General features: G+C 52.8%; 8 protein-coding genes across 8 annotated transcripts; 3 read left to right on the plus strand and 5 right to left on the minus strand.

Annotated features, from left to right (window-relative positions):
- Positions 1–234: 234 nt before the first annotated feature.
- On the plus strand, positions 235–1,469 carry BDZ83DRAFT_109223 (acyl-CoA N-acyltransferase). Its single transcript, XM_060501077.1, has 3 exons — positions 235–713; positions 855–1,031; positions 1,139–1,469. The coding sequence occupies exons 1-3, from the start codon at positions 494–496 to the stop codon at positions 1,357–1,359; spliced, it is 618 nt and encodes a 205-aa protein (XP_060359179.1). The 5' UTR covers positions 235–493; the 3' UTR covers positions 1,360–1,469.
- An 86-nt stretch (positions 1,470–1,555) lies between these two features.
- BDZ83DRAFT_590595 (uncharacterized protein) lies at positions 1,556–2,990 on the minus strand (the record flags this gene model as incomplete). Its single annotated transcript, XM_060506350.1, has 2 exons — positions 1,556–2,648; positions 2,707–2,990. The coding sequence occupies 2 exons, from the start codon at positions 2,988–2,990 to the stop codon at positions 1,556–1,558; spliced, it is 1,377 nt and encodes a 458-aa protein (XP_060359180.1).
- Positions 2,991–8,940: 5,950 nt separating this feature from the next.
- Positions 8,941–10,918, plus strand: BDZ83DRAFT_656758 (uncharacterized protein; the record flags this gene model as incomplete). The annotated part of the gene is made up of 3 exons (XM_060510899.1): positions 8,941–9,894; positions 9,958–10,704; positions 10,868–10,918. 3 exons carry the CDS (start codon positions 8,941–8,943, stop codon positions 10,916–10,918), a joined length of 1,752 nt encoding a protein of 583 aa, XP_060359181.1.
- Positions 10,919–10,951: 33 nt separating this feature from the next.
- Positions 10,952–12,694, minus strand: BDZ83DRAFT_723797 (carboxylesterase; the record flags this gene model as incomplete). Its single annotated transcript, XM_060512599.1, has 1 exon — positions 10,952–12,694. One exon carries the CDS (start codon positions 12,692–12,694, stop codon positions 10,952–10,954), a length of 1,743 nt encoding a protein of 580 aa, XP_060359182.1.
- A 1,033-nt stretch (positions 12,695–13,727) lies between these two features.
- Positions 13,728–15,590, minus strand: BDZ83DRAFT_109313 (uncharacterized protein). Its single transcript, XM_060501078.1, has 2 exons — positions 14,019–15,590; positions 13,728–13,972 (listed from the first exon to the last, which is right to left on the minus strand). Exons 1-2 carry the CDS (start codon positions 15,385–15,387, stop codon positions 13,953–13,955), a joined length of 1,389 nt encoding a protein of 462 aa, XP_060359183.1. The 5' UTR covers positions 15,388–15,590; the 3' UTR covers positions 13,728–13,952.
- A 1,282-nt stretch (positions 15,591–16,872) lies between these two features.
- On the plus strand, positions 16,873–18,146 carry BDZ83DRAFT_109339 (ARP2/3 complex ARPC3 subunit). Its single transcript, XM_060501079.1, has 4 exons — positions 16,873–17,113; positions 17,206–17,258; positions 17,386–17,781; positions 17,837–18,146. The coding sequence occupies exons 2-4, from the start codon at positions 17,253–17,255 to the stop codon at positions 18,014–18,016; spliced, it is 582 nt and encodes a 193-aa protein (XP_060359184.1). The 5' UTR covers positions 16,873–17,113; positions 17,206–17,252; the 3' UTR covers positions 18,017–18,146.
- A 130-nt stretch (positions 18,147–18,276) lies between these two features.
- On the minus strand, positions 18,277–20,215 carry BDZ83DRAFT_590591 (Gcd10p family-domain-containing protein; the record flags this gene model as incomplete). The annotated part of the gene is made up of 4 exons (XM_060506349.1): positions 18,277–19,188; positions 19,267–19,392; positions 19,432–20,065; positions 20,130–20,215. 4 exons carry the CDS (start codon positions 20,213–20,215, stop codon positions 18,277–18,279), a joined length of 1,758 nt encoding a protein of 585 aa, XP_060359185.1.
- A 248-nt stretch (positions 20,216–20,463) lies between these two features.
- On the minus strand, positions 20,464–23,308 carry BDZ83DRAFT_109384 (dimethylaniline monooxygenase). The gene is made up of 6 exons (XM_060501080.1): positions 22,793–23,308; positions 22,168–22,665; positions 21,852–22,095; positions 21,386–21,766; positions 20,904–21,329; positions 20,464–20,834 (listed from the first exon to the last, which is right to left on the minus strand). Exons 1-6 carry the CDS (start codon positions 23,006–23,008, stop codon positions 20,674–20,676), a joined length of 1,926 nt encoding a protein of 641 aa, XP_060359186.1. The 5' UTR covers positions 23,009–23,308; the 3' UTR covers positions 20,464–20,673.
- Positions 23,309–23,518: the final 210 nt, after the last annotated feature.

Here is a 23,518-nt window from a genome sequence, read left to right on the forward strand (position 1 = left end):
CTTCCATCTCAGACAAACACCCTTGATCATGTTTGGGCTGTCGAAGTAACCTATTTTGCTTATGGATACGCTTCGGGGAGACGTCTTCGCGCTCCGCGCACACGAGCTGGTCTTGAGGTGAAGCATTACCTTGGGGAAACCCCGTCCGCAGTCGAGTCAAGGATTCCTGGTGGAACACAATCTGGGGATTTCGAAGTTGGGGTGCGTTTGGCACCCCGCTGTTCACATCGTATCAGTCGGCCTCGGCCTCAGAGTCATGCCATGTCTTAGCCATAGCTGCCAGCCTTGAAATACTGGGCTAATTCCTTGATCTCCTTCACCTTCGAGGTCACCTTCGTCTCATTTCTCCCACCCGAACCGTCTCACCCACCGTTGAGCCCCGCCAGCACCCTCATATCCGCGGTTCCTCATCCTCTGGCTTGGCATCTGATCTGCCGTCCGCTCTGACACTCATTCTCTTCTTCCGCCACGTCACCACCGATCTTCCAATCCAATGGCGGCAGCACCTATCGTTGTTGAGCCGGCCAGGCTCAAAGACGCCCCCGCCATTGCCGAAATTTTCTTCAAGTCCTTCAACAGTGACTTCTTCCAGACCTTGTTCCCCCAAAACGAATACGGCCGGGCCTACATGACCGACGCCTACAAGCAGTTCATGCTCTCCAAGGAGCACGGCTCTCAAGAAGGTCAAGTTGCCGTTGTCAGGAACGAGAAAGGTAGCCAAAACTCCTCGACATGATCATCTCCGCCGGCTGTCCGAATCCCGATCTTGCCTTACCCCTACCGGACTTCGGACTCCGCTGAATTGATGGCGCCATATGTATTGGTTTGTTTGACTGACAGCTGTCTCGTTCAAGGCGAACCTGTAGCCACCACCCTCATCTGGATTATCCGTCCCGAGGAAAACGGAACCTGGTCGTGGCGGAAGCGATGGCCGCCTGCCAATGCAGGGCAAAAAGACGAGCTGCTTGATCAGTTCTTCACCGACATGGCGTCTCAGCACGACCGTGTCATGGGCAAGGACCCTCACGTTTGTATGTCAACTCTAGACTCCCTGCCCGGCCGGTTTGCTCACCACGAACAAGCTTTCCGCTGACAATCTTGCCGGCCGCCCGCCCGCAAAACGCTGACCATGTGCCAGACTTCGAGCTGATTTTCACCGACCCGGCCTACCTAAGACGAGGTTATGCGAAAGCCCTCCTCGAACGAGGAACGGAAATTGCAGACAAGTTGGGCTACCCAATGTATCTCGATGCCGAGGAGTACATTGTAGACCTTTATTCATCAGCAGGCTTCTTCATCAAGACTGAAGTCGGCCAATCGTCACAGATGATTCCCATGATGAGGCCAGCCAGGGGCTGAATGAAGTTGAGTGAAATGGCACTACTGCTGACTTTGGACTCGTCCTTCTTTCTCATATGTCATCGCTTCCTGCGTGAAAGTCCGCCACCATTGGAAAATAATCATGATATGCGAATAGAATACATCAGACGGATGCCCAAGCGGCTTCCATTCGCAACTCGCTCGCTTCGCTTCAATGCTTTAATTCCTTCATTCCTCATCGTCTCAAGTCTATGCTCTTCATGCCTTCCTTTTCGTTTCCATAAGGCGGCGATGCACCCCAGTACTGCTGCTGATACTGCGCATCGGCCCTGGTGTCATATGCTTGCCTGTTGTCGAATTGAGAATACATGGACTGCCTCGTGGGACGTCTCGACGGCATCTCCGGTTCGCCCATCTGGGCATACATGTCTGGAATGTCAGGGTAAGCCGACGGAGTTCTTGGCGGCCGCGGAGGTCGGTTGATGGCATCAATAAGCGTTTGCCTCCTGGTAATTCTCTTCGGCCTCTCCGGCAGTACTGCGTCTTCGGCGTTGGTACCAGACGACGTTTCATCTGACCCTTCTCCAGCTTCCTTCTTTTCTTTATTCTTTCCGGCGTCTTTGGTGGCGAAAAAAATGGTGAATACCATCTCCATGTCTTCTGGTCCCTTTCTCTCGCGCATAATCTGGTGAGGCACCTCCAACCCGTCAATGAGCCGTTCAATCTCTTCGACAGAGTAGCTGCCCTTGTCACTGTCGCCGGAGTAGTCCCCGGGCCCACTTGCTCCGTTCGGAACGTGGAACCGAAGGTCAACTCTCATGACGGCGTAGAGTGCGACAACTATGAGCTCGAAGAAGAACCCCGTCGTGTAAAATACTGCCTTGCCGTAGATCACGCTCGGTGTGACTCCTGGTAATTCCTTATTGAAGACGGCGAACAGACGAATGGACTGTCCAGTAATCAAAAGGAAAGAGCCTAGATAGAGCAGGGCCACCTTGACTCTCTGTGAGCCAGAACCGAACTTCTCTGGCTTGGGTCCTGGCACAGAGAGGCATCCGCTTACGACGAGGACAGGGAATATGGAGAGGAAAGTGTTCCACGAACTCCCGAATTTGAGCAAATCGTCTGTAGTTTCCAGACGATCTACATTGCCAACACTGAAAAACGCGATGATTGTCGATGTCATGTTCAGAATGATAAAAGCCGGAACCGAGAAAAGCAAAATCAAACTGAATTGACTAAACGCGGTACACCATCCGGCTTTTGGGTGGATCGAGCGGACCAGGCGTTGGGCGAAGAAAATGTTTACGGCAAATAAAAGAGCAGCACTGAGCATCATGTTAGCAAGACGTTCATTTCTTTTGAAGCTTGGGCCGCTTAACTTACCCTCCGTTCTCAGTGATCAACGCCAGCAACACGACCCCCCGGGTCGACACAATCGACCACGTGATACGAAAGATGCAAGTCACTGTTCGGATCATACAGAAGTCGAAAACGATATCCGAAATCAGGAATTTGTGGCCACGTTTGGCATTCCTCCGATAAATGCTCAAGTGCACGTATGCACCAAGCATGAACAACACCATGAACATGATGGTGACCGGCAAGTCGATATTCTTATTCGGTATACCACCCGGGAACGCCCCATTGGCCGGGTCGGGAGCTCCCATAGGAGGCCCGCCAGGAGGCCCGCTGGGAGGACCAGTCTGAGCCTGCGGGTTCGGGTTCAGATTGGGCATGCCACCCCTCTCTGGTGCCTGGGCACTCATGATGGGGTTGAGAACTGGCGGTGGCGGCGGTGAATTTGGAATGCTGAGTAGTGTCGTTGCTGGAGGTGCTGCTGCTAGAGGCGGCGGCGGCGGTGGAGAAGGTGAAGTAGCAGCCAGCTGTGGCGTCGTCTTTGGAGTCGGTGTTGAAGGTAACACCAACGGGGCTGGTACAACTAACGGGGCGGGAATCACAAGAGGCACTGCATTAGGTGCTTGACTCTTGGCCGCAGGAGGGGTTTGGGGAGAAAGTCTTGGTTGTTCCGCTTGCTTTGAGGGCGAAGGAGGTTGAACCTGGTTGGGCGCTGAAGGCGGTTGAACCTGCTTGGGTGGTGAAGGAGGTTGAGCTTGCTTTGGTGGTGATGAAGGCTGAACCTGCTTCGGCGGAGATAGCGGCTGTATCTGTTTAGGAGGTGACGGTGGGACTCCTTGCTTTGGAGGAGGTGGTGGTCTAACGGGTGGTGGTGGTGGTGGAGGAGGAGGAGGAAGCGGCCGTATCGTTTGCGTGACAGTGATATATGATGGCGCAGCAGTCTTGACTTGAGTGTATACGATATAATTCGTCTCAACAATGACTTGTGGAGGCTGAAGCTGGCCAGTAATCGACGGTATACTTGATTTCGCTGCGGAGGGGTTCTGAGAAGCCAAAGTTGCTAGTGCTACGGCCGGCGCGGCAGGTCTCTGTGAATTAGAGAGGGGGGTGGATGATAACGGCGTTGCTGTTGGCTTTGGTACGGATGCCGCCACTTGTGCCAGTTGGAGTGCTGGTGATGTAGAAGCCTGTGCCGCCTTGACAACTCCCTCTGTGGCAACGAAGTTGAGAGATATGAGGGGAGTGGCGGCAGACAGAAATCCAGCAAGACTGGCCATGACTGCTTTTAGAAGTGAAGTGCGCTGCCTCTTTTCGTCGAGACCCTGCGGCCTGCCGGGTCAAGGGTACGGACGGGACGTCGGCTTGTGGATACAACCAGCTTTAAGAGATGTTGCAAGCGGAAGATAGACCATACAGGAAACAACCCAATGCGGGTGGAGAGTCTCAGGTGAGTCCCTATGTGTAAGAAGCCGTATACGGACTTGAGTCAATGGTTGAGGAGGACAGACTCCAAGGTTGCATTGCGGCTCATGTAGTGACGAAGTGCATGTATGGAATAGGCAAGCGGGCGTCCTAGTAGTAGTAAGCTGACCAAGGCAGTGGACAGTCTGCGTTATGACCGGCTGACGACGTGTTGCGTAATTCCGGACTTGAAGAGTGCCGCGATGGGTATGCCCAGATAGGGCAGTAGGGCAGCAAGGCAGACGACGGCCAAAGGCGAGGCGTACGCAGATCGGGGCCGTCAATGGCAGAAAGTCCGGCCTTTCGATTCTCTGAGACGTATTGGCTATGACGGAAGACTGTGTTGGATGATCGTACTCGATATGTGCATTACTTGTGATTTGTCCACGGGGTATTCAACTATTCAGAAGCAGGAAAAGAATTGCTTGGGTACCTTGATTTAGTGTGGTGTCTCTTCGTTCAACGATGTGGCACTTTTCCTCGTTTTCTTTTTCGAAAAAAGAGAAGAAGGAGTTAGAAAGGATATTTGGTGCCAGTGAGACCCTTATTAGAATCAATGTTGCCGCATCTCATCCCAACCATACTCTCTTCGCGCTCCATCCTCCTCGCCCCTTTCTCCTGCTCTTCCCTTCTGCAGACTCCTTTCCCGAGCACTCACAACTAGGTCGCTGCGACGCTAGACGAGTCTTCAGCAGCGGGCCGGTATTAGAATAGTGATGAGGTGTGTTTGTAGACTTTCCATTCACTTGCCCCAGAGGGCAAGTGGTAGGAGGGAATTCGTTTCAGACGCCGTTGGGGAACAGCGAACCATTTCCCTTTTGGGACGAGAAGGCGGTGCTCTCATCGCAAAAAGGTGCCCCCAACTAGGCAATTCAGTAGAGAAGATGACCTTTTCATCCCGTCTTTTATAACTGTCTTGCCTGTTGCTGCCTGTCTTTTGCTGTCGTTGCCTGTCTCTTGTACGCGTCCAGCCCACCTGGGCTGTCTGTTCGCACCCCAAGTCACATAACCAATTGTGACCCATTCTGACGGGTCTATCGGCCCAATAAGGCAACTGGCTGTCAAAGAATGTCTCTGCTGTTAATCATCTCGTCATTTTCCTACTCTTCGCCGTTGGAAGATGCGAGCAATGCGAATCCGACCTGATGCTGCGGCTGATTTTCCTCCCCCGAGCTTTCGGACCGGCTGTAAGGAGTGAACCCTTGCCTGGATCTCCTCCATGCGCACTATCGTAGTAACTTTAATACTATCTATCCATGACTTCCGGATACATTGCTCATGTTTCTTAATCGCTTTTTCGATTAAGAAACATGAGCAATGTATCACCTCACGGGTCTATCTTCCAACGAGCAGTTTCCATGTATCAGGTTGAGGTGAGCTCGGCGCACACGCTCGACAGAGCCAGAGACTTGGAGCACTGATCAGTGTGTGGATATGAAAAGAGTTTATTCAGACAGGTGTCTATCCTGTAGGTGTGCCGTGTCAAGATGTCTGAGCTCGCGAGAGAAGCTTTTCTGCTTGACAGCGTCTGCTACTGGCCGTGATGGTTGACAGGCGCATCGGCCTCAATGATCTTCCCGGCCCCCGTAAAGCTTTAGCGTGGGAGGGTGGTCATCAAGACTCATGGAGGCTCCGGAGATGTCTGGAATGCAACTCGGCCGCATAGCCGGTCTTGCAGCCGGGGAGTTGAATAACTAGACGGCATTGGTCTTGGTCATCCAGCAACTTCCACCAGGACGGGAGTCGATGGCCCTGTCCGCTGTCATTAGGATCGCGACACCATGCCTGCGTCGATCTGCCTTGAGCCAGCATCAAGCTTAAATCGTGCCGGCTGCAGATCGCGATGTGGCCTTTGCACCAACTGCCGGTAAGGAAAACGCTTGATTGTACGGATACACGTGGACTAGGCGGAGGCTACTCAGCTATATGATCGTCCATTAAGTCCCCCTGACCCTGACATACGCCGCACGGCAGCCCCTGTTAGTTTCGTACTGCGATACTTTAAAATGTTTCCAGAGCCGCGGATAACGGGGTTGGGATTCGGATTTGGTACGAATACAGGGCAGTGCATACTTTACGTGCTTGAACGCCGAAGGTCTTGTTTCCATGGGCTCAGTGTGCCCGCGGGCAAGGAACCCAGCGTTGAACACTGTGCACGTCAGGACTCAGCGACGTGAGTTGAAATCTGAGCTGATACGACTGCCGGTGGGAAGCTACCTGCAAAACTCAAGAAAAGAAGACCCTATCCGGCACTGCTGGATTTCGAGGCCTATCCCAGTCCCCACCCACATCCCGGGCCTTTCGACGAAAAAGTCCCCGCGGCTATATCGCGTCTTCACTTGGTTCTTCCTGGGGAAAACTATACACGATGTCAGTGCTCAACGTCTACCAGTTGCGTGGGCTGTCGGCCGATCGCAGGTCCGTTCTTCTGATCCGAATTCCGCCCACAGCAGCTACGAATGGGGCGGCTCACTGCGTCCTTCACTCCGTGAGACTCGGGTTTCGACAACAGGCATCTGATACTCGAGTGATCGGGCTTTGCAAAGTAGACAGACGGAAGATCCCACTTAAGGACGACACTGAGGATCAGTAAGAGATTCCACAGGCCGACCAGTATGTTGTACTGGATTCTGCCATTTTTACGGCAACTAATCAGTCATTTGCTATGGCACAAAGCCTTCGAGTCAGCACGATTCATATGCCGATGTCTGACTTGACGAAGCTCATTCGATTGTCTCGTCCCCGCCATTTCCTCACCTCACTTAGCTGGCAACGGCTGAATGCGCGTAGAAGGAAACGAACATTGCCGCTTGATCCATGCAAAGAAATATCTGCTATCATATGTGCAGCAGGACTCTAGGTTCTGGCATGCGGCTTCGGAGAATTCCATAGGTTGGCTGGTATCGTCGGTATATAGCCACCTGAATGTATCTTATGGCAATGGTGCCGCATCTCTGAGGAGAACCGGGCTGGAATGCAACGGCGATCGTTGGAGCCAGGCGATGAAGATACGCAAGCCCAATGCATCGCGCATCGCCGGCTGGGAGTCTTGGTGATTCAGTCGGATGACACTTAAAACATGCGTTCTCGTCAATTACAGCGTCAATCACCGCATCAATCACTTCTTTCGTTCATGATCGATTCCCTCAGAGGGACCCGACTGCAGTCATTTTCGTAAAAAGAGAGAGAGAGAGAGAGAGAGAGAGAGAGACAGACAGACAAGTTCTGGCATGGCAATTGATGGAAGTACGTTGGGATGAGAATCCGACAGCCTGGCAGAACACCACCCTTGGAGGTATTCCACCAACTCGGATTCTCATCACAGACTCAGTTCGGCAATCACAGAGAGAAATACCGAAACCGACGATCCTGTGCAGGCTGTCACGTCATGTCAGTTGAGGAAAGAAACCAGACACGCGGGTGAACGCATCAGTTTGGTTCATCAGACGACGGCTCCAGCCTGCCAAGATTGCAGTGACTAGGAAGATGTCCCTGAGAGCGAAAGGAGCGCTCTTGCATCTGTCGGGTCTTGTACGAGAATGCCGAGAAAAGACCATGACATGTGAGCCGTATTTGGGGCAGCGTGGGCAGTACATAGAGCCTCTGTCCCCAAATCATCCGACGGTTCTCTTCTTCTGGGTTATTATCTTCGTCAGATGGGTGAATTTCCCCGTTTTGGGACTAGATAGAGCTCTAACTCCAGCTCTAACCCTCAACACTTCAGACTAAGCCCAGTAATTGTCTTAATGGTGTCATTTCGCCAGTCAAGTCCTAGGCGATCAAATCCTATACAAATTGCACAGGTCCGTAAGATGACAGTGACTGGCAGCTTAGGCAAGCAAGAAGCGATAAGACACCCAATTAGAACGGGACTTTGTGTGATTCCATGATTTCCGGCCAAACCCTCTCAATGACCATCATTTGAAGACTTTTCAACTGAGAGAGGGTGCTCTGAGCTGCCGAGATGGCCTTTGTCTAAACCTGGCAGGCTTCTAGAAGATGGGGACAAGAACAGCGCCAGACCTGTTTGGGTACCTTCATGCGTCGAATGATAGATGACTAGGTTTCAGAAAATCCAGTCGTCTTCGCATGGAGTTCCGGTTTCACTACTTCAGTTGTAGCGACGCTTGGGCTAACCGTTTCGTCTGATGTCGCTGCTGCGCATCTTTACAGCAACAATTCGCACTCGCTCAAGCCGCCGACGGGGAGGCATGCCGAAATGTGCTGACAGGTTCTATCCAAGGTTGAGCTGTCGGGTTTGACGGTTGGCCGAACAGACTTGTGCAATAGGCCACCCTTTCCCCAAAAGCGGCTGACATCGATTGAACAAAGCATCGTTCTCCGTCTCCAATTATACTATTGTCCATCCTCTCCAACCCTGACTCGTAACGTCATCTTCTGAGCTAGATGCCTTGTAACTGGCGGCGCTGCTGAATGTCACCAAAGCAAGCGGGGCAAGTTTTAGAGTTGAAACATATCAACTTCCTTGTGCGGCTTCTTCCATCTTGCGTCAACGGCTAATAGTCTGTTCTCGAGGTTCACCAGCAGCCGCCCTCGGCCGCGTCTGACACGAGTCCGGTTCTGTCTGCCCATTTTCCTTTTATGTCTAAGGGAAGCACGTCCGCTCCTCTCATTCCTCCTCGAATTTCCTACTTTGATAGGGGGTTTCGCCCACATGACACAAATCCCGTCGAAACTTGAACCGTCAACTGGCCGTGGATCTCGCGCATAGAATATACTACCTATTCGAGGAAAGGAAAGCAGTACTACCGTACCATCAGATTCTCTTTACTTCAAAAGATGGTCAATACGGGTCACCCGAGCAGGGCATGCAAGCTCTGCCGCGCCAGGAGGATCAAATGTGACGAGACGAAGCCCTTCTGCCTCAAATGCGCCAAGTCGAAAAGAACCTGCCCAGGCTATCGGGATGCATTCGAGATCAACCTTCGCGATGAGACTCAATCCACCATCCGCAAGGCCAAGTCGGCTGCGTTGCGCAAGGCTATTCGAGAGGGTCGCGCGACGGAACAGGATGCAGAAAACGAATGCCAAACCCAACCACAAGTGATGGAATGGACACCACCAGCAGCACCACCTCCACGAAAACAACAAATCATTCCGATCACAGAAGACGACTGGTTTGATAGATACTCAAATTCATCTTCTTCTGAAGCGTCGCCTTCAATGTCATACGCCTCTTCTTTGTCGTACATCAGCAATCAGGCGCCCGATACATTTGTGTCATTCAAAGACATTGAAGGGGGGACTTATGGCATGCCACACACATTGCAGACACCTCTCGACCAACAAGCGACATGTTACTTTTTGGCAAACTACGTGCTTGCTCCTCCAACGGGAGTTGGCAGAGGGATTCTCACATTTGTACTACCCCTACTGAATATGCCCAGCTATCAAGCGTCTCCTTTGCAGTCCGCTTTTTCGGCTGTATCAATGGCCGCTCTGGCTGGCAGGCCAAATTCAAGACGGTTGTCTTCGATGGCTCACCTACACTATAGCAAGGCATTAGAGGACTTGACTCGAGCTATGCAAGACAAGATCGCTGTGAGGCAGGACACCACGCTTGCCTCTGCAATTCTCTTGGCCTTTTATGAAGGACTGGTCTCAGACGACGTTGAAATGTCTGGTTTCAAGAAGCACATCTCTGGGGCGACTGCAATAGTCAAGCTACGTGGACCGCAACAGACTGCGTCTGGCGTTGGCTTGAGCATGTTTGAATTTGTTCGGGCAACATCGGTACGTCCTACTCTTACAAGCAAAAGGTTGTGTCAAAAACCGATGATCTTACTCGCGAAACAGGTCCGGCAGTACACCTTCTTTGCAAATATTTCCTTGGAAGATTTGACTTGGTGGGCACGGCAAGCCGTCTGCGACACTGTTGGCCACCAAGCTTTGGTATTGAACCTTCAGACGACGCTCATCCGTGGCGAGGCCGACAGTCTTCTAAAGGGAGCACGAACCACCGATAAGATCGACAAAGCTTTGAAGCTTTTGCAGAGGGCACGGAAAATGGACGACGATCTCGGTGTTTGGTTTGACAAGTGCCCGCCAGCATGGAGAAAGGTTATTTCAGGTTCGGCTGCGGAAGTTCCAGAGGACAAGATCGGCTATGTTTCGGCGTTTCCTGGACCTATTTACGATTACCCCAACGTATGGGCAGCCGGCAAGCACATCAACACCCACGTATCTCGACTTCTTCTCAACCAGGTCATTGTCCGTTGCATCGCATGGGTCTGCGCACCTAGTGATCATACTCTGACGAAAGAGTATATTGACGCGAATCGGATCGGAATTGAGCAAGTGGCGGATATTATCTCGAGCACTCCGTATTTCTTCGGGTGGACCGGGGATGCTCTGAGTACCCCCTACTTCCCATGCGGGACATCCGAGATGCCAAAAGGCCTAGCTGGTGTGTCTTGTATGTGGCCCTTGCTAGCTACTGGATCGAGTCGATTTGCGACCAGAAAGCAACGAATGTACGTCAAAGCCCGTCTTGCAAAGATTGCAGAGGAGATGGGCATCCGTCAGGCCGATGTCTTTTCAAAGGTATGCTGCCTACTCAACTTTCCAACTCGTCCATTAACACAGCTTCATAGCAAATCATGTTGGGGTCGCCAGAGCCAGACCCAGTCAACAGTTATTGTCCGGACACATATCTTCATTTACGTACATAGTTTAGCGTTGGCAATACCCCTTTCACTTTCGATAGAAGAATCCTGTCAAAGAAGAACAAACAGCCGACAACCCCTCTTGTGCCTGACACCATGCGTGCTGCTCGTGAACAAACAGCGTATCAAAGGGACCACGGCGGCAGCAAACCCGAATCATCCCTGAAATTTAGGGACTGCATGTTGCGATATATGAACCTGTAACTTTCGTTTCGAAAGTCATCTTTGAGGTAGTCTGTTCGACCGTTCAGAAACCAGAGTAGTTGCTGATCCTGACTCCATTCCGGCCATTGCGCGTAACCGCCCAGTCCGACATTAGGATCCAAGTTGTAAAGGAAGTTGAGATAGTAAGTCCGGGTGCTTTGTCGTGCAAAGGTAGGGAAGATTCCGAGAAAGACTTGCAGTATGTCTGAAGCGTGGAACGTACCGAGTACGGGAGTTCCGTGGTTGTAGCTGCTCAAATACGACCAAGCTGGGACTTCCGGATGCTTTGCTTTAGCAACAGATAGAAACGAGCGGCGTGCTAGAGTGAAGACGAGATCCCCAAGGATGGCAGCCCTGCGCTTGAAGCCAGGAACGATCTCGTTGAAGATCCCTGTACGAAAGGGACTTCCTGCAGAGATATGGTGGTCATATGTATTGACGAGGGTGGTCAATTGCGCTGTCGAAGCGTTGTGAAAGTAGAGCTCTGAGAGGTAGTTAACGAGTTGTGACGCTGTCAACACCAGAGGCTGGAATAGTGCGAACAGTGTACCCTCGTCTTCTTGGTTGCCGATGATCATAGGCACTGCAGCGTATCGTCCTTCTTTTGCGATAATATCGGGTCTGTCTACCAGTGCTGTGCCATCTGGTCTAGGGACATATGACAGAGCAAGAGCTTCGTATGAAAGGATGCCGGGCACCGCCGTTGCGGCACGCATGTAAGTCTCGTAATCGACACTGCGCAGGCAATCCAAAGTACTCGCTGATCCTTGACAACCGGCTGCCTTTACAACAGCATCGTAGACTTTCTGACCTTTGGGGCAGTCGACTGGGTCAGCTGGGATAACACTGCCAGAGTTCATGATGGCACCTCGAAACAGCCGTCGACCCTGATAGGAGTTGTTGCCATTGTACAGCGCCATCTGGTCGAAAACGGATATCGCACCCGCTGATTCTCCCCAGACTGTCACCTTGTCAGGGTCACCTCCAAAGGCAGCGATATTATCGGCAACCCATTCTAAAGCCTGACGTTGATCCAATAGTCCCAAGTTGGCTGAGCCATCTTTCAGGATTTCACGACCAGGCAAGAACCCAAAACCTCCCAGCCGATAGTTAACAGCAACAAAGATGAAGGGTCGGTCCATGTCGGCCCCATCACGGACGAAGCTTGCCCCGCTGTATGTAGATGTCGACCCGAACTCGAAGCCACCCCCAAATATCCAAAATAAGACTGGAAGCATCGCATCGGACGGGGTGCCAGAAGGACGCTGGACAGTCACCGTCAGGCAGTCTTCTTGGCCGGTGATAGGCTGGAAGAACGGAAGCGTAAGGAATGAGCCAACGATATCGAGAAGAATGTTCCGGCTGTCGGTAGACAAGAGAAACTGAGGGCATGCGGCGGCGGTTCCTGTGGCGTCAAAGTTGCCCAAAGAGGAGTTGAGTCTCTGAGGCGGTCTTAAACGGAGCGGTCCGGTGGGCGGTTTCGCATAGGGGATGCCAGAGAAAGTATCGACGGAGCCGAACGATCGTCCCTTGAATGTACCGGCCGGCGTCTCTACTTCCGCCGCAGCAGCACGAGGTTCATGGTGGTGTTGCTCAGAGTTGCCTGCTGACTGACCAGCTAGGAAGAGAATGATAGCCAAGGCTGGTTTCAGAGAAATCTCCATCGTGTTCTAGATGTCTGTAAGAGAGCGTAGAGAGAAGAAGGGAGAGAGAGAGACAGAGGGAAAGCAATAGAGCGGCAGTTTGGCAAAGGTGGTTGAAAGGAAATTTAGCCATGTGTAACAAGGTGAGCGATACTTATGGGTTGAGGCAAACCCGGGAGAAAGTCATCTCGGTCGACGAAGGAAAGGAGTTTAATCTCTTTTCTTCATCTTTTCTTCAGTTCTCTCCTTATTTCGTACACGCAAAACGCGGTCTCGGAGCCCGCTCGCATTATGCTGTGCTTCCTGCTTCTTGATCCAATCTTGACATATCGCCCCAAGTCGAGTGTGAGCTCAGACTCGTCTTGTCGTGAGTTTTTCTGGTTTACTAGCACGTGAAGGTGTCAAGGATCTAATAACCCTGGGCTAATGTAAAAGGTGTGGGGGAACTAACCTGCAGTGACAGGGAAAAAAGAAAGTGTTTGGCTCGGCGCCCAGCAGCGTCCGCTGTGTGTCGGCGGCCCGGAGGAGGTTGGCGTTGACACACATTCCGAGGTTGTGAGCAGGTAAAGACTGTCAGACTGTGGTACCGAATGAGACAGTGATGCCGCTACTCAGGTGGATCGAGTGGGCATTGCTACCTCCAGTACTGCGCGAGAACAAAAGAGTTGACGCGATGATACGCCTTTCAAGTTGCGGTCTTGGTTGCATTACCTAAATTCATCACTAGGGACCTTTTGTAGTGTATTGCTTTGATATCGTACCTTGCTCTGGAAAGCCGTGGCGCTCTCCTTGTCGATGTTTTGGATAATATCATGATCGCCAGACAACATAACGTCGTATCTTCGAGAACTAATTTCATTGCAAAGCACTGATCGCAGACACTGGCTGAGTCGACTGGACTCTTCGCTTGTGTCGGGGAATCTAACGTAAGTCTTACATCTTAATGCCTACTTAAACAACCCATGCAACCGTTCGAAGAAAATCGCAAATGTGTCCCTTCTTACTTGGATCTCTCGGAGGGAATAAGAAAATCAAACACCCTTGTGCTTCTGACCGTTGCCGGGTTTAAAATGCGTCTCGTCTATCCGTGTCAAGAATCAGTCATGATTCTCTCCGCTGATCCCACAACTCCATTTACTCGATGAACAGAGCCAAATTCCTGGTTCCCACACCGTGGCCGCATCCGTAGCGACCTCGGAGAAATGCGATGAATGCTTCTCTCAAAAAACGCCTCGTGGCTTCGTTATGCAATGATCAAGGGCAGTTAACTTCCATCAGACTACCATGCCCACCTGCCCGCTTTCCTCGTCAACTAAACATCTTCGTTTCCCACTGAGAGGCATACCGTCGGCCGGGGCCTCTTCCTCGAAGCTGCCGTTAAACACTTCGACGAGGGCCTCGCGATCTCTTCGTCGCTTGAGCTTGTCGGGATTTCGCTCCGCTTCCTCCTCCCATGTCTCGATGTTGTCCTCATCGAACTCTCCCACAACGTCCTTGCCGAGCGCCTTGCCCAATCTCTCCTTGAGTCCGAGGATCGGCCAGACAGGCACTCTTGTGTACTCAATGCGCATGCCACCCTCGGATGCGACCTCTCCAATTCTCTCAGCAAATGTCTTTTCGACCCCCTTACGAGGGTTCTTGGTTGGCTCGTGGAACTTGCGAAGCAGATCTGCCGTGACCGTGGCCTTGTAAACGATGAACTCGGATGTCTCATTGTCATTTGTGAGTAGCTGTATCGCCACATCGTGAAATTCAGGCTCTCCTAGTCCCGTAGGCATGGGCCGTGAGGGAACCCACTTATTCGCTGACGGCCGTGGCTCGCCGTGAAACCTTCTCTGCGCCATAGCCAACATGATGCCCACGAGCAACGGGTCATGCGTCGGGTTGCTGGGAACAAACATTTTGGAGCGCAACTGTTGTAGACGTTCGACCGGCCCGTTGTACGATCTGTTGGGTCCTTGAATCACGCGGTACATGTTCTTTCGTGTCGCCGCGATCTGCATCTTGCCAACGTAAGCGAGGACAGGCTGCGACTGAACGTAACCCGTTTGTTCGCCGCTCATGTTGCTTGCGCTACCGTTAGAACCCGTCGGCACAACAGTAAAGGAATCGGCTGGGCGCGTTGACGCGGATTCAAACGAGGCGATCGAGCCGCTGCGCGAGGGCACCGCGTCCCAAGCAACCTGTACGCGACAGGCATCGCGATACACTAGACCGCCAAAGTATAGGTGCAAATCAAGCTGTGTTCGGCTGCGCGACAGCTTCCCGGGGTAGAGGGTGGACATGATTGTGCGGACGGAATTTGTATAGAAGGTTCTCGTGGAGCCGGGCGCGAGCATGGCCGTAAGTTCTCTGCTAAGTGTCGAGGCCGCAATTGATGGCTTCATGTGACATTTCGATGGGGAGACGGGTGCGCCGCGTGGTGAAGGAGGGGGTACTGGCGTGTCGCATGGAGGGAGCTCAACGAACTTGGCATCGAGGAGTTGGACGTGGAGCTCGGTCCAGCAGATGGGACGAACGAAGAGGGAGAGTCCAGCGTGATCCCACATTTGGTCGTAGAGGGAGCCTTCGTCTGGCCTGAAGACACGAAGTCTTCTTTTGCGTTTTGCGGGGGAGGGCATGGCAGGAATAGGACTCGAAGTCGGGGGCGTCGCGTGAATGGGCTCGGGCGAGGACATTGACGAAGCCGTCGGGGCGCTGCTGGGGAGATGCATATTGGCGGTGGAGGAGTCGAAGAAGTTGCGCACTTGTCGTGCGAAACTGGTGCTATTGAATACCGATCTGTGGTTTTGTCAACATGATTCGGGTCTAGGTGAAGAGGAATGAAGGCAGGATTTATTATTGGGTAGGAGGGCACGAGGTGGATGGAAGGAAAACAACGAGGTCATGACAATAAGGGAATAGTGATTGGGGGGTCTCACTCTAAAATGAGCATCGGGTTGTGGCGCTCTCCCTTTGCGTCTTTCTACACGTAGTATGGGTTTTTAGGGGGGGGGGCCTTTGCGTTGCGCCGTGGGCCCGGTGTCCGAGTGAACCTTGAGCTTGGGGCCTTGGGGCACCGACGCGACGGGGAGATGATGGTAGTATGGCCCCTTCTTTTGCTTTGGGGGTGTGGAATGGTGGAGGATGATGGCCGGTGGATTTTGTGATGGACTCGGTGAGGCGGACAGCAGTCGGCGCAACTGGGTGCGCGACGCGGTGTTGAGTGAGAGAAAAGAGGATCCGGATCCGCAGAGAGATCGGAGAATATCCGTATGCAGTTTGATGTACGGTCAGAGAAGTGGTGCTCTATGGCTGGGTACCGATTTGTCTGGAATCTGTTGAGATCGACGGTGCTTTCAAGGGTTTGAGGCTTAAGCGTCGCTATCGGCTCACGAGGCAGAGGAAAAAGAAAGGATACGGGAGGGATTTCGGGATATTCAGAGGACGGTCCTCCGCAGACAAAAAGGGACTTGTTGGTGCTGGATAAGACGCGCCCGGTGGAGAGAAAGAGAGAGAGAGAGAGAGAGAGACGAGACTTGGAGAGTAGGGCCGAAGAGAAAGAGAGCAACAGGACCAAGGGTGAGAAAAGGGAGGGGCAGTGAAACGCGGGTGCGCGAGTCAAATATTCCAACTTTTGTTCATCGATTTTCCTGTTTGTTGCGCTGTCACTTTTCGTATGTGTGCGTGTGTGTGTGTGTCCCCTAGAGCAGCCAGACGGTAGTTACCTATACACAGTAGGTAAGTAGACAGGGCCGACAGAATCCAGTGTGGTCACCGTGGTGTGGCGGCAAAAACTGGGCAGGTGCAGACTCATTGACCCGTCACGACTTTCCGTTTTGTCAGTGCCTTCCCAATTGCCATCCCCATCGCGATGGTGCCTGCCTGCCCGTGTCTGCGGCCTGCCTGCTCAATGTCCACCCACGACTCCAACTTCTCCTTCCTCTTCCACCGCCAACCTGCAAGCCTCGGCCACCAAAAGGGCCAGAACACGCGCACTTTTTCGGCTTCACACCTCTTTGGGGGGAAGGAACGGCGCGACTTGCCACTGCCTGGTGCTCTTGGCCCGCTTGCAACCGGGAAACTGCGACACGCGGTGAGTGCGAAGTCATGTGATCCTAGGCACCAGCCCCCTTCAGCGATATACAGTGGGCATGAACCATGTCATTGATTTTGTGGCTGCGCTTGGCCTCGATAATGCCTGAGTCATCAAGCATTCACCCAAACTCGTGACTTTTATTCCCGTGACTCTTCGTGCCTTTCTAGGTACTACCTCTCTACCTTAGCCCAAAGGCACGTGCGTAGAATGATGGAAGTCAAGTGCTGCGCCTCACATCTTCAACCCCACCATCGAGCATGAGGCTGGAGCACAGTCGCAAGGTACCGTCAAGCCTCAGGAGCCACAAGGTCCATTCGGAGAGTGGAAGTGTGAGGTGGACGTCAGTCGCTCCCGTCAGCTAAGTATCGCGCCCCACCACCGGCCGCTTGCTCTCCATCTCCAGAGCAGTTGACGTCTCCCAATTGCATTTGCGACCAATCCTCATCAAGACCAGCTTCACATTCTTCGAAACCGATCGCTCGGTCAGGTTTATTTTTCAAGATGCCGGTATGTCTATGTAATGCTCATCCCATAGCTTGCCTGGGCTCTCTCTGCCTCTGCCTCTGGGGCTCTGGCACAGCCCGCCCAATTCAACCTACTCCCCCAACCCGAGCTGACGATGACCTCTAACCAGGCCTACAATTCCATGTTCAATGCCGACCCGAACGTCCCTCGCACAATAGGCAACTTTCCGCTGCTGCCCCTGCGCACAAAGACCCGCGGCCCGGCCTATACTCTTCCCTTCCCCAACCCGCCTCTGCCCGCCAATGAGTCTCCCGACCCAGACAGCGAAAGCTACGACATCCTCGACGAGGTCCTCGCCCTATTCCGCGCCAACACCTTCTTCCGCAACTTTGAGCTTCAGGGCCCCGCTGACCGCCTTCTGGTCTACGGCATCTGGTTCGTCAGCGACTGTCTGACCAAGATCAAGCCTAGCGCTGGCGTGCGTGACGCTTCCAAGGATGTCATGAACGTGGCCCTCGATACCAACTTCGCCATCCCCGGCGACCCGGCATGGCCCTTAAACCAGGTATGACAGCCTTCCGAGGTCTAGTGGTATCTCTTGAGATTGACAGTTGATGTAGATGTACGAACCCCCGCGCGATAGACAAGACGCCGAGCAACTACGCCAGTACATGTCCCAGGTCCGCCAAGAGCTGGCAGTCCGGCTACTAGCACGTGTGTACGAAGAAGGCGGCGATGGAAAGCCGAGCAAATGGTGGCTGAGCTTCACTAAGAGAAAGTTCATGGGCAAGGCGTTGTGATGCGGGTCGTCGAAGAACAAGAATCGCCAGAGACAAGGGAATACCTTGATTGGAAAAAATGTTTGAGCGCATAGGCCAGATCAATATGATGATGCCAATTACTCCAATTACAGCTTGATAAGCTTCAATAGGAGGATGCTAGGGTATCTATACGCAAGCCTTCTGATGCCCGAGGGTCTCCTTTCTCTTTCGTCTTCCCTTTGGACCACCACCCGATGGTGCGCCAATGTCTCTTCAGTGTCCGTACTTGCTCGCTTTGTTCATGCTTCAACCTTTCTCCTCTTGAACTTGCCTCTGGCCTCGACCTTACCCTCCGCCGGCACTGCCTTCCAACCCGTAAAAACGTAGCCATCCGCCCCGCCCCGCCCCATCATCATGGGGTGCGTGCGGCCGGGCAGAACTTGCCAGCGCTTCGCGCGACTCGTCTGGACATTGGTGCCCAACAGCAGAGTCGGGTTGATGGGAAAATCGTCTGAGCCCTCCCATCGCTCCAACTCCTGGACAGACTTGCCAGCTGCCTCGGCCGGAGGATTTGAGGACCAGCCTGCGCGGCGGGCAATACTGAAGCAATCGGCCAGTTCCGTCAACGGCTCGATGCTTTGCGAGTAGACGGCAATCGGCGCTCCACCGGCCAGGAGCGGCAAGGTGTGACGGAGGATGGACACCGTGTCCATCGTGCTGGCGATGACGAGACCGGAAAACCCACCAGCGCGCGTCGAGTCCACAATGTAGCGGGTTCTTGCCCAGCGTCTTCGCTTCCGGTGGTAGTTACCGCGCCGGTTAGCCTTCCATGAGTGCAGCTCCTCGTCCGAGACCTCAGGGGGCGGTGTCGAGTATGTGACATCCTCCTCGGGCTCCAAAAGCTGCAGCCATGAAATGGGCAATAGGTTGGTAGCGAGGGGGTGAAGCGGGTAAGGCGGGTTTGGATTTGTGCTGTCAAAGTTGTAGTATTTGAGGAGGGCGAGGTTCGGCTGGCTATTGGGGTGGATTAGCGTCAAGGTGTTGGTAGGGGCAAACATGGCTTCAAAGTCGTCGCGACGGGGCGGATGTCTTCGCCGAGGTTGTTGCGGCTTTGTCGTCTCGCCATTGTTTGTCATTGCCGCATCAGCTGTGGCCTCTTCGGGCTTTGTTGTCGAGTCTTGTGCTGCAGTCTCTGTACTTGTCTCCTCTGTCTGTTCTGTCGCGGCGTCGTTCATGAGGGCGGTGGTGTTCTCAGCTGACTTGACCCCATTCGCTTCTTCCTTGACAACATCTGTAGCGTCCTCCACTTCTTGGACGTCTTCGGGGTCCTTGGGGTATAGTATGCCCATCCGCTCGGCCATGGCAGCGGTAACGAGTCCTCCAGTATCCTCCACCACAAGCCAGCGACCTCCAATCTCGGACTTGTCCAACATGCCAGACCCATCGATCGTCACAGTCTCGGGCTTGTCCGTGGGGGATATGCCGCCGAAGTGAACGTTGGCCCAGGAGTTCAAGAGCCCTACCATCTCCTCCCTCATCTCCAACACCTTTCCTGCATCCTTCTCTTCCAAGAGCCACTTGCCCAGCGTCAGAGGGTCAAGCGGTTGTATCATGAAGCGTCGAATGTACTTCTTGGTCTTGAGCAACTTGTACTTGGCGAGGGAGAAGGCTGTCTTCTGGTCAATGGCGGTGTGCGACAGCAGTAGCTTCGCGATAATCTCCTTGCCGGCGTCTGTGTTGCCCTGCTTTAGCTGCTCAATCTCCTCGGCGGTCAAGGTCTGGCGGGCAGCGTCGTCGATAATCTCGCGTCGTGAGTGGGCAACGACATTGCCGCTTTTCTGGTCGACTAGTTCGAACTCTGCGCCATCGGGGGCGGCAATGACATTCTCGAGAGTGGTGCCCTCCTCCTCGGCGTTCTGGGCGTTCAGGTCGGCCAGAGCGTCGGCGTGGATCTCGCTCGTAGGGACGACTCGCAATCTGTTAAAGTTCTCGCCATCCCGTCTATCTTGGATCTCGTAGGTGATGTGAAATGGCCGCTCAATGATCAGGTTGCTAGGGAACGAGCCGAGTTTGCCCAGTGAAATCGTGCTGGAAGGAAAAAGAAGAAGAGTTAGCTGTCGTCACACACCCGTTGTCTCCTTGATGAACCCACGTATTAGGTACAATCTGTAGCACCTTCGTATCTTCCGAAAGCAGCTTCAGAGATACCCATTGGTGCGGTTGGACGAGGTGGTGCATGGTTGCGACTGGGTAGGCTTTACCAGGCTAAAGATGTCGTCCGAGCGAAGCTGTCGCGAGAGAAAAAAAATGTTTATGGGCGAAGCGTCAATTGGCGACCTTATCGTTATCGGGAAACTCGGTCGCCTCCAATCAACGGCTTGGTATCAGCCTCCAAGGGACTAGGTATAACGGGCCGTCCAGGTACCCCGCGCGGGGCACTTGATCAACCAGCCGCTGGAACATCAGAACGAAGCCCCTGTAATTTCAGCTCAGTAGCGCTCACTGCGAGGGGAACTTCATCAACCCAAGTTATCAAATCCGACATACTAAGGTACCTATCTTGCAATCAAGCGAGCCCATCTCTCACCAAAGCCTTCCGTGTTTATTCAAAGTAACAAAAGTAACACATTTCCCGATCCTGCTCCGTCTGACCATTATCTGGTGCGTGCTGCGGACTAACTACTGTCCTCCGTTTCTCAGAGGTTATCCCCCTCTCGACGTGGAATGTTCCCTGTACCGAGCATTCTGTTGGCCCGTTCTTTCATCCCGACCAGCCTTAAAATACCTGCTGTGGCATGGAGAAGGAGAGTCAGGGAACCGAATAGCACGAGAGGTAGAAGCGTGTACGTCGAAAAGACTGAGAACGAGTATTGATTAGCAAGGGGCTTCAAAGCATCACCACACGAAGCCTGAGATACCAACTTACAAACACCACCCCCTGTTTGCTTGACAACATCAAACAGCTCGCCGCGCATGATAGGCAGCGCGCCCTTTGTCCATCTCCATGGACCAATGAGACGAAATTTGGTGTTAAAGTTTGATCCCATTGCCCATGTGTAGAATGCTTTAAACCCCTGACGCTTCATAAATGAAAAGGTCGGCGCGCTACCCATGTCAAGAGCAAGCTGATATGCGTAGGATTCCTGTTCAACACCGTGCTTGCTCTTGAACAAGTCATGTCCGCCTCGAGCCTTGAGAGCGTAGTCGATCTCATAGTGAGGAATAGCATCACCGTGAGACTCTACTTGGCTGGCATCAGGAGGATGCAGAGCCATCTGTTGAGGGTACCTGTGCCGGAGGAGATTGAGAACCCATAGCTGGGCTTGTAGTTCGGCGAGAGGCGGGATAGCTCCTGAATAGATGGTGTTAGCACGGCACTTACACCCGCAACAATCAACGGGGCCCTACCAATGCCAGGCCGCACGAAGCCAATAAAGCCCGCAGTCACCTCTCCGCGCCTCCAGATTCCGCGTACATCCAGCTCATTGGGTTTTGGGTAATCATCGTCCAGGAAATCGAATCGACGCACGTATCCAGTTGCGGAGACCACCAAGTCGGGCTTGATGACTTGGGACAGCGCCTCAATGTGCTCACGCTTCTTGCTGTCCGGAAACACGACAGTCCCATCGTCCCGGAAAGCCAATGGCCAAGGTGCCGTCAATATCTTTCTGCCACTCGTGTTTTTCAACTCAATATTCATCACAAAAGCCCTTATGCGAGAGAAAATGTCTTGTGGCCGATTTCCCTCATTGAGATATGGTAGCGCGCGGTCGGACTTGACCAGAAACACTTTGCAAGTCAGACATAGACTCATTTGGGCTATTCTTACTCATGCATAAGAGCGGGGAATATCTCCTCTCGGGCAAATACTCACAGGAGTCAACGTTATTGCGTTCACCCTCAATCTCTCCGACCCACTGATCCGGGCCAGCCGCCGTCCCGCCAGAGAGGTAATGAAGACCCTTGAACGTCTTGTCGTACACGCTCCAGAGGAGGCTGGAGTGTTGAAGACGCTCTGGAAGATATGCCGTGTCGAGGAAACTTGCGATTGCTGTGTCGACTGGCTTCTGGTGAGGATCCGGCTTCCAAACCTGCATGACGACTGGTAAAGGGACAACCTGTGATAATCAGCGTTGATCTATGCTATACCGAGCAAATCGCAAGTACAAAGGAGAAGATCAGCTAGGTACCTTCTTTGCGCAAAAGAAACCACCTTTGTGACACATCACCACTTCCCTGGCTTCTGAAGTTACGGCCAGGTGGGCTAGATCCATTGCCGTTTCCCCAACTCCAAGGATCATCACAGACGTATTCAACCCAAACTGCGTTCTTTCCTTCACTCCGGAAGAGTGGAGATGGTTCAAGTTCTCAAGACCTTCGATGTATGAGATGGACGGCACGTTATTAAGACCGGAGCAGACGGCGATGGCATCACAGTCCCATGACTCCTCTCCGGCTTGGCTCTCTGCAACTTCCAAACCTTGATATCGGCGAAAAATGACGCGGTGGCCATTGGCTGTGTGAGAAACTCGAACAATCTCCGTATTCGTCTCGATAATGCCCCAAAGATCAAATTGGGTGCAGAAGCCCTCGAGGTAGCGAACGTAATCCTCTACAGGCAGAAAATCAGGTAGGTCTTTTGACACACGAAAGTCCGAGAACGCTGTGAGATACTTGGACGACACCATCTAGGAGGTTTTTCATCTTTTGTTAGCTGTCTAGCATACTCTATGAATGGATTAAGATGATTATGCAAAGTGAGGTTCCCATATTGAATGATGTACGGCGGTAGGGAGGATTGGTGGGCTGCCATACCTCGGCTTCTTCGTAGACCTTATATTTGTAGACACCACCCACTCCGTCTTCCCTCTCAAAGATCCGGACCTCGATATCAGGTACGCCGAAGTACTGTCTAGCCTGACGAAGGTACTTGGCTGTGACCAAACCAGAAGCACCGGCGCCAATGACGGCAACTCGAATGGGCTTCATGATTGGTCCTGCCGCCCTCCCAATGCTGGAAGTCTGGCTCATATTGTAGGCCGCTATCTCTCGTCGTCGATGAACTGAGTGTTACAATAGTTCGGAGCTTTGAGTGGCGTCCAAGCTGTCGAAAGTTCGTCGTTGGAATGAAGTTTGGCTTTCGAGGCACGGTTTGGCTACCAAAATACCAGATGACTTAGAGATCTAGGAACCTTTTAAATAAGTTTCTAGTTTGATATGATGAGACAGACAGATCACTCGGATCTATTGAGTTTCTGTTTCAGTCTTTGCTGTTTCGGCCAAACGCCAAGGAGCCTCACTTAGCCTTGACCCAAAAGGCAAAGGGGTGGAGAAGCCACAAGTGCCTGGCGAGGATCGGTTTCCGCAGAATTCGGACTTTGATCGAGTATCTAATGAGTGTATGTGTACTTGAAAGTTTCAACAAGGTTGACTCGAAAGCAGCAAGCCATGAACTTAGGGAGGAAAATTCGGGCGACTAAGTCATGTTCTCAGAGTTATAAAAAAGCTAAACTGCAAATTGCATTCCAGGCCCGAGGGTGT

Source organism: Colletotrichum acutatum, assembly GCF_030867785.1.
Source record: "Colletotrichum acutatum strain CBS 112980 chromosome Unknown BDZ83scaffold_156, whole genome shotgun sequence".
In the NCBI taxonomy this organism is placed as follows: Eukaryota; Fungi; Ascomycota; class Sordariomycetes; order Glomerellales; family Glomerellaceae; genus Colletotrichum; species Colletotrichum acutatum.